Raw genomic sequence first — 17390 nt, 5'->3', positions numbered from 1 at the left:
GAGAAGAAAGAATTGCGATTCGCCCGTGCTCTCGTGTGCTGCGGAATTGTAGGCAAACATTGCATACGGGAGCCACAAATCCCAGTCCCGCTGGTCGCGCGAAACAAAATGCGACAGGAACCCGGCCACGGTTTGGTTCAGTCGCTCCACCGCGCCGTTGCAAGCCGGATGGTACGGTGTTGTCTGCTTCTTAGCGATCTTAAGCAGCTCGCAAACTCTCCTCATTAGCTGCGACACGAAGTTCGTTCCCCGATCTGTCAAGAGTTGCCTCGGGGGTCCATGTCGGAGCACGATCTGTTCGACAAATGCTCTTGCAACCGTGTCTGCCTTCTGATCTGGGAGTGCTACCGCTTCCGCGTATTTTGAAAGGTGGTCGACAAATACTAAAATGTACTTGTTTCCGGAAGTGGTCGTGGGCAATGGGCCCATTATGTCCATACCTGTCCGCTCGAAGGGAGCCGAAACCTCAGGGAACGGCTGAATTGGAGCTGGTCTTCGTCCCTTGGGTGTTTTTCTTTCGAGACAGGAATGACACTTCGCACAGTAGTCTCTAACATCCCGTCGCATACCACTCCAAAAGTACAAACGCTCCACACGCCTGCGTGTCTTCACTACGCCAAAATGACCGGCGCATGGCGCATCGTGAAACGCGCGAAGAACCCTTTCTGTCCACGACCGAGGTATGACGACTCTCTCCCAAGCGGTTTTCTCTAATCTCCCTTTCCTGGTTGGCCTCGTGCGCCGACACAGGGTGCCGTCTTTGTCAATGAAATAACCTAGCTGTTCGGGGTGAGACGGTGCGCCCTCTAAGCTTTCGATTATTCGCTTCAGGTCAGGATCTTTGCACTGCTCTGTGCGTAATTCGGCGGGGTCGACTACGGGGACAAACTCATCTATAGCTGCCACGGCAGCTGTGCGGCTGAGTGCATCAGCATTCAGATGTGTCATTCCTGATTTGTGCTCAACTTCAAAGCAGTATTCCTGCAGGTGCAGATTCCATCTAGCGAGTCGCGAGCTAGGGTCCCTGACACTCATCACCCATTTCAGAGGATGGCAGTCTGTGACTAGCTTGAATTTGCGGCCGTAAAGGTAGCATCTGAAGTGCTTTACTGCCCAGACAACGGCGAGGCACTCCCTTTCCGTAGCTCCGTACTTTTGCTCTGTGGGGCTCAGCTGTCGGCTAGCAAAAGCAATGGGATGTTCTTTGCCCTCGATAACCTGAGATAGCACGGCACCAACTGCGAACTTTGACGCATCTGTGGCCATAACGAAGGGCAAATTAAAATCCGGGTGGCGCAACAGCGGTGCACTCATTAGCTTCCTTTTCAGGGCCCCAAAAGCATCCTCCGCGTTTTCGTCCCAGCGAAAGGCGACATTTTTGGCTGTTAAGGCGGTGAGCGGCTTAGCGAGCTTGGCGAACTCCTCTATGTGCCTTCGGTAGTAACCGATCAGGCCGAGAAACTGCCGGACCTGGCGGACGCTAGTCGGGGATGGAAAATCCGAGACACACCTTAGTTTCTCAGGGTCCGGTCGCACGCCGCCAGCTGAAACAACGTGCCCGAGGTATTTCACCTCGTTTTTGAGGAATTGGCACTTAGAGGGCTTCAGCTTGAGACCCGCTCCTCTTAGTCGCACCAAAACCTGCTCAATATCGCGCAAATGGTTCTCAAAACTGTCACTGTATATGATAATGTCATCCATATACACGAAGCACAGCCTCCCCAGAAGACCTGCCAGGATAACATCAGCGGTTCTCTGCCAGAGAGCAGGGCTGTTGGCCAGACCCATCGGCATTCTTTTCCATTCATAGTGCCCTGAGGGCGTGTTGAATGCCGTTTTCTCGGCATCTGCCGGATCCATTGCTATCTGCCAGAATCCCGCCGCCATGTCCACTACCGTGAAGTACCTGGCAGAGCCCAGCTGAGAAAGCGTCTCCTGTATATTGGGGATGGGGTATGGATCGATGCGAGTTACGGCATTTAGTTTGCGGTAGTCCACTACCAATCGATACGAGCCATCTGGCTTTTCCACCAATAGTGCTGGTGCTCCCCAGGGTGACTTTGAGTGTTCGACAATGCCGCGATCAATCAGGTCCTGCACCTGCCGCTCCATCTCCTCACGTTGGGAGTAAGGAATCCTGTACGCACGCTGGTAAACGGGCGATGAAGTGCCGGTTTCTATCCTGTGCCTTATAACGCCACAGCAGCCCAAATCCAGGTTGGACGCGGCGAATACCTCCGAGTAGTCGTTCAGCAAACCAGCCAGAGCCTCCCTCTCCCTGGAATTTACGTGAGAAAGATCGAACGACACCTTTGGAGCAGCCGAAGGGCTAGCATGCTCTACAGTTGCGAGTACCGTATCGGTGGGTTCACGTTGCTCTATCGCAGAGGTGAAGAAAGCCAATGTTTTGTTCTTGGGAAGGCTCAGTGGCTGCTGGCTACAGTTAACCACCCGTAGGGGCACTCTGTGGGCGTCATTAACTGTCACGAGGCACGCGGCTGCCTTCAGGCCATTGCTGAGAGAGTCGACCGGCTCAAGCACTCCCACGGCGCCGCTCTCTACATCTGAAGGCACAAACGCGTACAAAATGTGCTCCGACCAAGGAAGGACGACCGCCTCCTCGACCAGCCGGACGGCAACCCGCGAATATACCTTCTCCAATGATCCCACTGTTTGACGGGTGTCAATATCGGTAATGCGAATCTCAGCCCCTCTCCTGTTCAAAAACGGAACCTTTGAGCCGCCCGCATTAACCTCTTCCTCAGAGAATGAGACTACTACCTTCCCTTTTCTCAAAAAATCCTGCCCTAATATACCTGAAACTCCGTTTGGCAGAGACACCGTGTCCGGGCATACGTAGCAGGGGTGCTCCAATGCAATTCCGCCGAGAGAGAAGTGTAACCGGTAGAGTCCACTTATGCCAAGAGGATCCCCCGTTATGCCTACAAATTTGGTTGCCATACCACCAGACGCTTCCAACACCTCGCGGTCCCCCTTCCTTCGAAGCGTGTTAAAACTGCTCTCCTTAAGCAATGTCACCTTTGACCCCGTATCTATCAACAATTCCATACAACAACCATTTAACTTGCAACGCACAACAGGGCATGCCTCGTCGGCCACACAAACTACCACCACCTCATCATCTACTGCTCCCTCCCCACGCTCCTCAGGCTGGGGAGGACTAACTAGTTTTTTGTCTCGGTATCTGGAGCCCCGCTGTCGGCTTGCTTAGGGCGTGTCTCGCCTGCTTCTCTTTGTGGCTCCCCACGGCGCACGTTTTGGCAGAACCTGGCGATGTGTCCGCGACCCTGGCAAGCGAAGCATACGATTTCTTCAAACTCTCGCATACCGCGCCTGTAGCTTTGTGGCGGTCTCCGGTTTCCAGCCAATGGGCGCTGTTGAGCGCGCGCTTCAACCTGGCGTTCTACCTGCTGAGTTAGCAGCTGTTCCAAGCGATCTAACCGCTCTGTCACGAGAGCAACCTCAGGGTTGAGCACCGCTCTCTCTATGACGCGTACTCTCGCTGCGGCTGTCGTTAACGCCTCATTTCGTTCCTCATCCAATGCGGCCTCCACGGCTTGGTCGAAATTGCTCGGCTTGCGCGAGAGCACGAACCGGCGCACGGGGTCTTGCAGACCAGCCACGAACAAAGCGGTCATTTCCTCCTTAAGTATATCCTCCGCGTATTTCTTCCTTAGCTGGTCTCCTTCCTCCTCCCTGCTTAACGTATCGCGTGCTAGGCGCTGAAGCCGCGACGCAAATGTTCGCACGTCCTCCCCTACCATCTGTCCGGCGTCACGGAACCTCTGTACCCGCACGTGACGTGGTTCAGTGTCGAAATGCTCAAACGCGAGCTTCTTAAATTCCGCAAATGATTTTGTGGATTTTACTTTTTCGTCTCGCCAGGCAAAATCATGAGCAGCTCCTGCCATCTTACACCTCGCCATTCCCAGCATTTGAGCATCGGACCATCCCCCCATTTTCCCAATCTCTTCTAGCATGGAAAAGAAATCGCAGATTGGAACCCCTGTCTTATCTCCCGTAAACGTCGGAATGACGCTTCCTAATGCCAGCATGCTTGCTCCGAGCGACGGCTGTGGAGTGGGAGCTCCCTCAGATACAGTCATTTTTTTTTCCAAGCCCTCCAGTGCCTCAAGCCTCTCAAATGGGGGTAAAAGTCCCACAATCAGTCCCGTGATTCCCTTTTGATTACAATTTTGAAGTCATGAATGTCACAGCATTCAGAGGACATTTGCTTTTGAGACCCCACTTCTGACAATAGTGTGATGACCCCCATAATGCGCAGGTCCACACGGGACGGAGAGGCAAAGAGACACCGTATGGCTCAGTTTAAACAAACAGGTATATTCAATAATTACACATGATTAAGGTTATACATCAGAGGCTGGGGCGTCCGAGCTTACGTGCCGACGACTTCAAGGGGGCGATGGAGTGGCTCCGGAGTTGGGCTCGAGCGGTTGCTGGCAGAAGCTGCACGCCGTCGGGCTTCGGCGCTGAAGGCCCTCTTGGCGAACGATGTCGTCCTCAGCGTGTATGCAGTAGAATTTCAATAGTCGTCCGTTTCTTCGAGGATGGTTCACAAACCCTTCCTCTAGTGTCGTTCGGCTTGGAAGATGAACAGGAGGCGAGCTTGTAGATGATGACAGCAGAGCATAATTTTACAACATACATATACAGAGAGTTAAACTGGAAAAAGCAGAACTGAATTTACAAAAGAACAAACTTTGCACTACTTTACTCATCGACCGGGCAGGTTAGTGCCTAAGTAGCATCACAACTTTACTCATCGACCGGGCAGGTTAGTGCCTAAGTAGCATCACATTACATGCTAAGCATGGAGCCCCTGCTCAGACTGGACTGCATCCGTTTACATGTGCTTTTAAGCACTTGATTAACAAAGGACTAAGGGCGGTCATTTCCAGTGGCCCGCCCAAAGCATCCATTCTCCAATCCAAAATAACATGCGAGATGGGGACCACCCCTTGGGTTGGGCTTAGCCTAGAACCCAGAGTCTGTTAACAATACAAACTAAATAAACAACAAAAACGCCACCACTCTCTCTCAAGTGAGAGTATACACAGGCTCTTCGGAGCTAATTCACTAGCGCCTGTCTTTCCACATTCTTGGCGAGTACTGCCACGGCCCTTCTGGGAATGCGCTTTTGTTCACGAGGCACGGCGGGAAGCTGTGGGTGCCTTCCCGGCGATAGCCCACGTCGAAAGGGGAAGGAGGGAAAGAATGTTGTCTTCGCGGTAGCGCATAGCGTCGGCTGTGGTACGGCGCGCTCTGGCCCGCTGACAGCTCCCTTGTCCTGGAATGTGCCAGGAAATTGGGGAGGATAAAGCCTGTTTCCCCGGGGCGGCGGCGGGTCCGGTTGTTCTGGTCGTCACTCAAAGAGCATGGCTGGGTAATTGATGATGCCGCTGTCACGGGTCTCCGTCTACGCCGCGCCTTCGAACGTGGATCCTCGTAGCACACACGGAATGTCACAGTGTCAAAGTCAACAAAACATTGAAATTCCTATGTGTTGCGCGCTTGTTGCTCGGAGGTATTGTTATAGTTCTTGTTTTTTGAATGTCATTACGTGTCTTGTCCATTCGCCACACAAAACCAAGTGTGTTACACGAGCATTCAACCATTTGCTGAGAAACATACTGAAATGTAGTGTTCGGCAGCGAATGCGCGCGTTGGAGAACAACTCCCGGTAGCGAGAATGCAGCGACCACAAGTAACAAACAATTTGGTTACTTGTTATTTCTGCCTCATAAAGGGTTGAAATGTGCTGGATGTATTCAATGTTTATTCTCATTATTCAGCTCTCGGGCTGTTCTAGCGGAAAACGGGTGCTGCATAAATTTTCCCTTTCTCATTCTCCTGTTTGCACAATTCCTACGCGTATTGAGAGAGATCGGGGATGCCTTAAATTACTGCATATGACCGTAGTTAAGGAAAAGTGAGACTTCCTGCTGCTTTTAGTAGGTTGACCATAAGAAGCATTTGGAAACGCTTTTCCAACCATACCGATATCAGCTAACGTCCAGCTGTGCACCATGCAGCGTTGCCTAAGTCACGGGTTTCGCTCCATGTCTTTAGCACTGAAGACATTTTGCACCGACTGTTCATGTCTCATTGATATTAGGATGTACAGTTTGCTTATCGCAAACTTTGTTCCATTATTTGTTGCTGAACATTGGCATGGTGAAGACAAAGATGGTAGGGGACTTCGTTTTTGCTCGAAATGACGTCTCAAAGCGCACAGGCACAGCGGTCTCAAACTGTGCACAATTTATAGTACTCTTATGCATACAGAAAATGTTTGAACAAGGCCAGACCAGACTGCAGCACTGTACGGCGGGAAAACCAAGCAGCCTGGCGGGTCTGTTAGCGTATCAGCTTTCTCTCTCACACACAGTTTCATATAGCAGTCGCAAATATATTCGCGTCCACTGTGACACATGGACAGGTCAGCAATGAAGGCTTCAACCAAACAGTTCTGCGTCATTTGTTCTCATCCAACTGCAAGTGCTATCACCCTCACAAGCAGCGGAGTGCCGAAGGCTCAAACTTGCTCGCCTAGATAGCGAAGGCATGCAGTTACAGTGAGACTGGATGGAAAGTAAGCACGAAGAAAAAAATGCAAGGGTTATGACGGTTCAACTTCGAATGAGCCATAACTCACTAGAGGGGATCGCTTCAAAAGGGGCGCTGCCTTCACTCGCAAGGCGGTGACATGAAACGTCCTGCATTTGTTTTCTTGCCCCCTCCCCCATAAAGAAAATGCCATACGGCGGTTGACTGCACTTCCCATTAGGGGAAGACAACCCGTAGTCTACCTACGCCTCAGGTAATACGACAGCGACGAACGGCCAAAGCCAGTTTGTAAATGCTGAAGGTAGGGACAAGCACGGCGTAGGGCAACGGCCGAGAAAAGGCGAAGAAAACGAGTTGTCTCCTCTCCGCCTCCTTCTCCTCGTCTCCTCGTAACGACTTCAGGTGACATTTAACCCGTATCCTCGCCCTTTGTCGCACAGACCGAGGCAACAACGTGTACGGGGTGTGGCGCGGCGCGGGTGTGCCCGTCTGACGGCACAGGCGCGAGAGGAAGGCTTGGGCAGACGACAGATGAAACGAGGTGTGGAGGCCCGTCTTGAGCTTCAAGCGGAAGCCGGCACTTTGCGTGGCCACGGCCGGTCTCGCGAGGGGCGTGCGCGCTCTTTCAAGAAAAGCGCGCGCTCCCTTGAGACCGGCCGTGGCTTTGTTGGTATCCAGACGCCACTTAAAGGGGCTGTGAAACAGAAGCGTTTCGGTGCAGGTGGGCTGGAAACGCTGATTGGTCGATGGGATGCGCTTCTCAGTGACGTTTTTCTGCTTCTCCCTCGTTCTCAACCGGACGTGGGTTCGCCGCGCCTCTCTCGGCCTGTCCTTAGAGTGCCTAGGGAATCGCTAGGGCCGGCTGGCCGGCCGCCGGGCGTGCGTGGTCTGCGGGCATTCTCTTCGTGAGCGTAGGCGGCGGCGCGCGCGTTTCGGAAGCTGTCCAGGTATGGCTTTTTTTTTGCGTGGTGCGCTCGTCGGCGCAGCCAGCTGAAATTTCTGTACAGTTCTTGCTTCCACGACATTGCGACGACCCCCAAAAGGCGCTGACCCGCGAGAAATCGCCAGCGACATAAAGGTACGCATTTTATCTCAAATTGCGCTTCATGAAGTGCTGTACCGCTTACCTACATGCCTTGCGCATTCCAGGACCTCGTTTTCCTGCTGCAGGAGCACGTCGTGCTGGTGTTCAAAATTTTGCAACTCCATTACGACGACCCACATAAGGTGCGGTTTGAGGACCGCCGGCGTCGCCATCTGAACCGCCGTCTGACAGCCACGATGAAGCGCTTGTCTGGCGTGCACGTTCTCAATCACGAGGTAAGGGTTGAACAACGTTTTCGCAAGTTTTCTCGTGCAGAACTCGCCAAATTGCGGCGCTTGTAACGTAACTTTTTTTGCAGCATCGTTTCCTGGATGCTTCTGGCGAGCCGATGCTGTCCTTGTTTGCCGCAGACCGGGGCATCGACCAGATGTCAAAGATTATCGTCGCGGCCCTCGTCAAGATCTACGGACCAGGGATAGCGTCGGCTTCAAGGGCAAGACCAGGAGAGGTGTACGTCGTGCACCGGTGTCGTCGGTGCGGAGCCAAAGGGCACAAGACGGACCACTGCTGGGCCTACTGCTCACCGCGCCGCCACGCCGCTGCAGGTCGCGGTTGAAGTGCTCCTGCAAACGGCCCTTTTTAGGGCCACCTCATTGTTTCCTGGCAGATCGCGAGCGTCCCGTTTCGTGCCCGTATTCCCTCTCTGTCGAAATCGACGCCAGACATCAAAATCGCGCGTGTGTGAGCTAGTAAATCGCTGGTAGAGACAAAAACTCGTGCTTGTATACAGACTTACCCATCTCCAGTGCGCCTTTGTTTATTTCCGTAGGCACTACTCGCGCTTTGTAGAAATCGACGCCAGCCGCGAAATTTTACATGTCGCTACAGCATTAGCGCAGCGTGCCTTCGTCTCTTTACGTTCTAACTTTTATGCAGCGCACCTTTGTTTGCTCGTTACTTTTGTTCTTTTCAGTCGTTTCCTGAATCCCGTCCAAAGAGCCGGCTAAATGGATGATTATGGAACCACATGGCGATTGCACTGCATACAGCACGACTTTGGTCCCTGTGTTTTTAAATAAAAACATCAGATGTCGAAGGTCATGGTCGTGTCCGAGGATGGCTTCCACAGCTGGGGCCTAACCATATAGGGACCGCACACGCTTTGTCGTCGTTGCCAAGTGGAGAGGCCCAAGATGGCTGGCATCCTTAATAAAGATCCCTTCTCGGGGCCGCTTTAGTGTTTCCTGGCAGATCACGCGCTTTCCACCCTGTGCACATGCTCTCATTTCCAATTAAAAAGGTCCTTTAATAACAAGATGTTGCATGGTACTTGAACAATAGCGGCTACAATGACAAAGGTGAAGAAGTGCTGGAGTTACACGGAAATAAAAAAGGTTGGGGGTGCCCACATAACAACCTGAAATGGTTTTGGGCAGGACTCCTAGTTAATTGCATTTGGAAGAGAAAGACAAGGTTTAATTTTGCAGTGTAAGCTTGCTTCTCTAGAATGAACAGAGAACGTTGCCTCGCACTGTTTGGGCCACCTTCCTTGACCCCATGAAAAAAAAAAGGATGCCTCTGGGGAACTATTTGCGGAATTTCCGCCCCCCCCCCCCCCGCCCCTCGATTCAGAAGGGGAAGGGGGGGGGGGGTGACGGCCTTTTCTTTGTCGGGCTCGGCGCGACGCACGATGGACAAGACGGCGAAAGGAAGGGGGCTGTCAGTCAGGGGGTTTACATGAGCCCGACAAAAGTCGGGTTAAGTCGGCTGTCGGGTAGAAAACCGGTTGTCGGGCTCATGTATACGCTAGGGGGTCGAGATAAGTGGTCGTCGAGTCGAGCTGGGCCAGCCCGGCTGCAGGGGTGGGTTGACTCGTCCCGACGTTGCCCGACCCGGTTCTAGGAAGCATGTATACGCTGCCGCATCGGCTAAGCGCCTCCCCTCCTTGTCTCGTCTCTTGCCTCCTCTCTTGTCTGGCTGGCACTGCGCAGGAACTCGGAGATATTTTCTGGTCCCGTACTGCGGGAAAATGGCAGCAAGTAAGAGTACCATGGCCAGTACGAGCGTGCGCGCGGCGTGGAGCGAAGAATCTATTAAAAGTTTCTTGGCGCTTATAGAAGCTAGAAGCGTGAGCGAAGCACTCGACAGCAAGCGCCAGAGGAACCAAGATGTGTATAAAGAATTGGAGCGGGAGATGCGCGCTATGAGCTATAATTTTACATGGGAACAGCTGCGCACTTGCTGGAAAAACATGAAAAAAAGGTTTACGCTTGTAAGTATTGAAAAAGTTGCCCTTGTGTACCTCTCAGGTAATTTATTCGTGGATTTTAGGAGCTGTTGGAACAGAACAAGAGCGGAGCGTCCCCATCAGCATGTAAGTGGTTCGGCCATATGAGCGATCTATTAAGCCATCGGCCACTCGTTCAAGCACGTATGTACGGTGTTGACTCCACTGCAGAGGCCGACATCGACTTGGATAGCGTCCAATATGGTAAGTAGATCCAGTGCATGTCAGCACTCATGTCATGCGGCCCCCAAAGTTCAGTTTGTTGTTAGCTGGTTCCGTAAACGAAGGTGACATACTTTTTGTGCTGTTGTCGTATCGCCCCGAGCTGAGTAGAATGCTATCGGAAACTAAAAAAACAAACAAACATGGGACAGGTCCGCTGACTGTGCCCTCCCGGAAACGGGCCGCTTTCGAGATCCACATACGAACAGACGTGGTCACTCTATTTTCTGAGTTTGTACGATCAAGTAATTAAAATAAGTTGTTGAAGTTTAGCCCGATGTGCTGAATGACCTGAAACGAAAGGCATTTTTCTATAACGAACTAACACATGCTTTTGTCGGGGCTACCGCGTTTAGTTACGTACAGCTTGCGCTAAATTGCCGGAGCCCTAGCCCCCCCAAAAAGCAATACTTGCTGAAAATGTATATCGCTGTGTGTAACATGGAAAACCAACCCTCACAGGCTAGTGCTAGCATATGAGAATGCTCATTACATCACTGCGCACATTACGTAATAAGAGCACTAAATAAAGACAGGGGGCGTTTGAATACAGCTACTGCAAACCTGTTTGCAAAAATTTTGTAAACCTTTGTGCGTACGTGAAGGGAATCATTTGCAAAAAAAATTGTTCATGTATTTTATTTCACTGTGCTGCTGCTGCGCAGAAATCAGACAACCACAGAGTTTATTAACTAATCCGTCCAAAATTAGGGAAGAGTGTTACCATCTCTATAGTTAATATGCATTTTTATGTGCCCTGGAAGAGAATAAAAAAAATATATTGAGTTAATTTCAGTGGGGCTTGCGACTGACATTGCCGGCGGATGATTTATACCTGTGTTACACGGGCGTTTTCAACGACAGTTCAGTTAACCGCCAGTGAAGGTTTCAACTGCCATTGAACTCAACTGGAATCGCCAGCTGTTACACGAGCACTTCGCGTTCAGTTCAGTTAGCACTCTAACCACATGTCCTCGCGTCTAGAGCGAAGTGTAAATAAGAAAAAAACAGTGTGTGCTTTATTGTTGTTGTAAATGATCGTAGTGTATATATTCTTTACTACAGTGACAATTATTTTTGTGTATTTTTGCTTTGCGGTAGAAATTTGCGGGTTCGAAGCACACTGAGCCAAGACAATCCAGTAAGAGGGCAAGTTTTTCGGTCCGTATGTCGGCATCTTGTCAGTTGGCCGTTCAACTGGGATCCCCGATCTCAGTCAACTCAACTGCCGTTGAGATTTGAACGGCAGTTAGCACTGCTGTGTAACACCGCTAACTGCCGTTCAGTTCAACTGAGAATCAACTGAACTGCCGTTTGAAAACGCCCGTGTAACAGGGGTATTAGAAAACTGTGATGCATACACTAGTAAACCAGCCTCTCAAAAATAAAGCTAGACGGTGTGAGGGGCAGCGACGACACAGCGTGTGCGGTCCCCATGGTTTTGCCCCAGCTGTCGAAGCAATCCTCGGGCACGACCTTCGACATCTGATGTTTTTATTTAAAAAACACATGGACCAAAGTCGTGCTGTATGCAGTGCGATCGCCATGTGGTTCCAGTGACGGCGAACAATCATCCACCTACCCCGGCTCTTTGGACAGATTCAGGAAACGACTGAAAAGAACAAAAGTAACGAGCAAACAAGTTAGAACGCAAAGAAACGAAGGCGCCCTGCGCTAATGCTGTAGCGAGGTCTAATATGTATAAATTTCACGGCTGGCGTCGATTTCTACAAAGCGCGGGTAGTCGCTACGGAAATAAACAAAGGCGCACTGGAGCTGGGTAAGTCTGCAGCTACAAGCACGAGTTTTTTGTCTCTACCGCCGATTTCCACACCGCGCGATCGTCATAACTTTTCTTGGACTTGCTGTTGAAGCTGACAGCGATCATAAAAATTAAGGCCGCCGACTGTAGTGACAGAGGCTTGCCATTGAAAGGAACAAAGCCGTGCACTTTGTCAACCAGGCAACGAGGCCTAGCGCGAGTTTTAGAGCCGACTTGGACAAAGCGCGAGACGGCGCGCGCTTCTAACGCTTGCCGACGCAAAGAAACGAAGGCGCGCTGCGCTGTGATAATGCTGTAGCGGGGTCTAATATGTAAATTTTCACGGCTGCCGTCGATTTCGACAAAGCGCGAGAAGTCTCTAAGGAATTAAACAAAGCTGCACTGCACTGGGTGAATGCTGGACACTTAGGCCAGGCGCGATTTCCACAATGCGCGAGTCGGAACTTCTGGACTTACCGTTACAGCTGATAGCCATCCTAAAGGGCAGATTGTAGTGGCAGAATTATCGTGGCCACTTTTACCCTGGACTTGCCACTGCAAAGGAACAAAGGCGCACTAGGGTCGATGCCCTGGCGTCTCGCCACGTGGTATCGGTCCGCGGCAAATAAGGACATCATCGGCTCGCCAGAAGCATCCAGGAAACGATGCTGCAAAAAAAGTTACGTTACAAGCGCCGCAATTTGGCGAGTTCTGCACGAGAAAACTTGCGAAAACGTTGTTCAACCCTTACCTCGTGATTGAGAACGTGCACGCCCGACAAGCGCTTCATCGTGGCTGTCAGACGGCGGTCCTCAAACCGCACCTTATGTGGGTCGTCGTAATGGAGTTGCAAAATTTTGAACACCAGCACGACGTGCTCCTGCAGCAGGAAAACGAGGTCCTGGAATGCGCAAGGCATGTAGGTAAGCGGTACAGCACTTCATGAAGCGAAATTTGAGGTAAAATGCGTACCTTTATGTCGCTGGCGATTTCTCGCGGGTCAGCGCCTTTTGGGGGTCGTCGCAATGTCGTGGAAGCAAGAACTGTACAGAAGTTTCAGCTGGCTGCGCCGACGAGCGCACCACGCAAAAAAAAAAAGCCATACCTGGACAGCTTCCGAAACGCGCGCGCCGCCGCCTACGCTCACGAAGAGAATGCCCGCAGACCACGCACGCCCGGCGGCCGGCCAGCCGGCCCTAGCGATTCCCTAGGCACTCTAGGGACAGGCCGAGAGAGGCGCGGCGACCCCACATCCGGTTGAGAACGAGGGCGAAGCGAAAAAAACGTCACGCAGACACGCATCCCACCGACCAATCGGCGTTTCCAGCCCACCGACCCGCAAACGCTTCTAGCTAAGGAAGGGTGACTGGTGACAGGCAGCTACACGGGGGCGCGGGATTTTCGGACAACGCCGGCAGCCGTTGTGGAGACAGGCGCCATGGCCGGTGGTCAGCGGTTCGTCAGAAGGCCAGGGTGATTACTTTCACCGTCCCTTCAAGAAGTCGCCGGTAGCAGAGGGGCGCAACAGATACCTTTCCCCCCTTCCCAGAGGGGATATTCTGGCTCACCGCTACGTGCTAAGCGTGGGCACCAGAAGAGGGGTCACAATTGAATGTGTTCTGGGAACGCACCCGATTGACCCGTACAGAAAGAGGCCCCAAGGTCCGTCTAGCTTTTTTTTTTTACCTTGAGAGAGGGTTTTGCAAGCACTGCCAAAATTTTAGGGCGGGACGCGTGATTTCGAGAGCCAAACGTTTTTGTGGAGATCGTTCTGTGCATAGCATTTTGCAAATAATTTGATGACTTTTTTGGATTTTGTTTTGGGGAAGTTATTAATACTGTTAAAATTGAAGGCGGCAGCGCGCAGAAAGAAGCCAATCGTGTCGAGGCTTGCTGCTGTTGCATACTTCCTGAATGCGAGACGGAAGCCTGAGGGTTTAACACCAAACCCGGGAGCCCAATCCGTCGTTCTAGGCCAGATTTAGATGCTCTGCATCTTCGGCTATGCCTAGGAGGGGAGATTTTTTTGTTATCCAGATCCGTCTTATCTGCCACTGTTTAATATGTTGTGCATTTTCTATATATAACCAACTGTATATAACCAACTTATATTTCTCGTTACCTCCCTTGTTGGAAGCTGTCATTACACTATCACCGACGGGGCACCTTAGGTGCAAAGATCCTTCAAGTCAGCAAACCGTCTGGTGGCGCGCCTCTGGTGCAAAGCGAATAACCTTCGAAACTTTACTACAGCAGTACACAAATGGTTGCGAGGTGCTGGAAGTGGTAAAGTAGATCTCTACTTAGGGCAAGTGATGACAGCGAATCCGAATCATGAGAGCGAAATAAATAGAAGATAAGAATGGGGTGGACTGCATTTGACAGGTTCTTTCATACCATGATTGGCAGTTCACCAATATCCTTCAAGAGAAAAGTGTACAACCGCTGTATCTTACTGGTACTCACCTACGGGGCAGAAACGTGGAGGCTTACGAAAAGGGTTCAGCTTAAGTTAAGGACAGCACAGAGAGTCATGGAAAGAAAAATGATAGGTGTAACATTAAGCATGCTAGGGAACAAACGCGGGTTAATGACATCCTAGTCGAAATCAAGAGAAAGGCAGGGTATGTAATGCGAAGGCAAGATAACCGCTGGTCCTTAGCGGTAATGGAGTGGATAACGAGTGAAGGCAAGCGTAGCAGGGGGAGGCAGAAGGTTAGGTGGGCGGATAAGATTAAGAAGTTTGCAGAGACAACGTGATCGCGCAAGCACATCACTACATTAACTGTAGAAATGTGAAGCAGGGACCCTTTCCCTGCCATGGGCGTAGTCAGGCTGATGATGATGAAATGGCATGGTCTTGTTTCAGGTTCCTGTAACAATGACACACCCGGCTCACAGACAAATGAAGAGGACATTGGAAGCTTTGCAGATCTAAATGCATGTAAGTTTATTGAAATTCACTTTGCGAGTGTCGATGATAAGAAAAAGTCTCTACCTTCATAGAGAAACTTTTACTGAAGCTCCTCTTTAGATCTGCATGCATGGTATCGGGAATGCGAAGTTACAGAATTTTTTTTTGCGCAAGGAGATGGAACGTTAAAGGCACCCGTGTGCCGTGTGATGTCAGTGCACGTTAAACATCCCAAGTAAGTCGAAATTATACCGGAGACCTCCACTACAGCACCTCTTTCTTCTTTCACTCCCTCCTTTATCCCTTACCTTGCAGCGCGGTTCGGGTGACCACCGAGATATGCCAGACAATTATTGCGCCATTTCCTTTCCTGGAAAACCAATTTTCCAATAGTTAGAATATGGATTACAAGTGACGACTAATGCAAGCCAGTTCCGATCCACTGTTTCAGCATAGTTTAACCATAATGTAGGCCCAAAGGAGAGCTTTGTTTGTTTTCCATAGAGCCTACTTTACCACTATAGAGCACAATTCGTGTATCACAAAGCATACTGTGCGAAACCCAACAGTGGCTTTGGCAAAAATGCGCATTCTTGCTCTTTGCCCCGCCGCGGTGGCTCAGTGGTTAGGGCGCTCGACTACTGATCCGGAGTTCCCGGGTTCGAACCCGACCACGGCGGCAGCGTTTTTATGAAGGAAAAACGCTAAGGCGCCCGTGTGCTGTGCGATGTCAGTGCACGTTAAAGATCCCCAGGTGGTCGAAATTATTCCGGAGCCCTCCACTACGGCACCTCTCTCTTCCTTTCTTCTTTCACTCCCTCCTTTATCCCTTCCCTTACGGCGCGGTTCAGGTGTCCAACGATATATGAGACAGATACTGCGCCATTTCCTTTCCCCCAAAAAACCAATTATTATTATTATTATTATTCAGTGCAGGCATATGCATATAAGCTTTATTGTGATAAAGGAGTTACAGAACACGAATTGTTTTGCTTCGAAACTTTTCGCGAGAACATTAAAGGAAAAGAGCTGCACTTTCAGAACAGTCGCTGTTACCCCGTGGTGTCATACAATAGAATGTTCTGCCTTTTCAGCTGGGACCTCGTTCACGTCAGCACCACCAGCCAAACGCCGTCGAACAAAAGAAAGTCAGTTTGAAGATCTGCTCACAACAATGAAAAAAAACATGACTTCGCGGGAGCAGCGAGAGGAACTTCAATTCCAGAGAGAACAGGACTTTCTGAAACAGGAACAAGAGACAATGAAGGGGTTCCTGGAAGGAATTAGTAATTCTTTTTTGCAAGGAACTCAAGCTCTCATGACACAGTTTTTTCTCACCAACAAGCCTTACTTAGCGCCATGCAGCCACAGACACCAATGGTTCCATTAACACTGTCACATGGGCACACTGCTACACATTATCCACGTACCCCCCCCCCCTCCCTACCAGCAACAACACTACATGCCCAGAGCTCAGCAGCAGGAACACCGCATGCCAAAATACCAAGAGCAAATGCACAAGCGGGCAACACAGGTGGGCAACATAGCTGAGCAGCCCAACTTGGCACAGGGCAACAGAACAGAACTCCCGAAGAGCACTGCACCACAGCAACGTCACACTGCTCGTTCAAATGTGCACGAAACACAGTGGCCAGACACGATGCGCGCGTCAACACCGCAGGAAAGACAGTGAAACCAAAAAACAAAATTTCTTGTTGAAATCACAATTCTCCTTCTCAGTGTAATAATCAGAGATGTATATCCGTTTTTGTTACATTTAATAAAGTTCTGATTCTGGATTTGACATTTGAATGTGCCTCATGTTTCATCGAAATGAGCTTGTGCGCAGTGGAAAATTTTTCGCCAAATAGTCCTTCAGGCACTCTCTCAGTTCACACTGCAGTTCTGTGCATGGTCCGCTTGTAGGCTGCTGCAAGTCAATGTTCGCATCTGAGACCACACGGGACCAGTGTTCGCTGTACTCCTCCGACCGCATTTCACAGAAGGTATGGAGGACACATGCTGTGAGAGCAACTGTGGGCACGAACTTGTAGAATATATCTGTGCGCTTGAGCAAGGTGCGCCAGCGTCCTTTCAGCCTTCCAAACGCTTGTTCAACACAGTTTCGTGCACTGCTGTGGTAGGCGTTGAATGACTCTTGTTCACTTGTGAGTTTGCCCGTGTAGGTCTTGAGAACCCATGGCAAGTGCGGATACGCTGGATCTGCCAATAACATGAAGCGAAATGTTTTTCCTTCAAATACCCGGTCGCCCTTGGGCAGGAGGTATTCGCTCCTCCTATAAATCTCCGTCATTTTGAGTGCCGTCGAATCATGGGCAGAACCGGGAGCTCGGCATGAGGCGTTAAGGAACCTGCATATGCAAACGCATGCACGTATTAACGACGGAGTCAAACACTTCCCAGGTAAGGACTCTTTATAAGCGCAAAATGTTGAGCTAATTGGCGTGCGATTATTTTAAGGAAAACTGCGCAAAGGGATAGGACGTAGGAGGGAAAACAGGCCAGCACTTGACCGCGTTTTCTTGTC

The 17390-nt window shown here is 50.7% G+C and overlaps 2 protein-coding genes across 3 annotated transcripts; both read left to right on the top strand.

Annotated features, from left to right (window-relative positions):
* The first annotated feature begins 7514 nt into the window (after window positions 1-7514).
* LOC144111000 (uncharacterized) lies at window positions 7515-8483 on the top strand. 2 transcript variants are annotated; one of them, XM_077644083.1, is made up of 3 exons: window positions 7515-7690; window positions 7762-7932; window positions 8016-8483. In XM_077644083.1, exons 2-3 carry the CDS (start codon window positions 7894-7896, stop codon window positions 8271-8273), a joined length of 297 nt encoding a protein of 98 aa, XP_077500209.1. In that variant the 5' UTR covers window positions 7515-7690; window positions 7762-7893; the 3' UTR covers window positions 8274-8483. The 2 variants fall into 2 exon arrangements, with proteins under 2 accessions (XP_077500209.1, XP_077500208.1); XM_077644082.1 differs by lacking the exon at window positions 7515-7690 and having other exon boundaries at window positions 7730-7932.
* Window positions 8484-9394: 911 nt separating this feature from the next.
* LOC144111502 (uncharacterized) lies at window positions 9395-16627 on the top strand. The gene is made up of 3 exons (XM_077644824.1): window positions 9395-10148; window positions 14798-14872; window positions 15937-16627. Exons 1-3 carry the CDS (start codon window positions 10049-10051, stop codon window positions 16230-16232), a joined length of 471 nt encoding a protein of 156 aa, XP_077500950.1. The 5' UTR covers window positions 9395-10048; the 3' UTR covers window positions 16233-16627.
* Window positions 16628-17390: the final 763 nt, after the last annotated feature.

Source organism: Amblyomma americanum, chromosome 11, assembly GCF_052857255.1.
Source record: "Amblyomma americanum isolate KBUSLIRL-KWMA chromosome 11, ASM5285725v1, whole genome shotgun sequence".
Classification (NCBI taxonomy): Eukaryota; Metazoa; Arthropoda; class Arachnida; order Ixodida; family Ixodidae; genus Amblyomma; species Amblyomma americanum.
The sequence above is the reverse complement of the archived record's forward strand: the minus strand, read 5'-3'. Positions and strand labels throughout refer to the sequence as shown.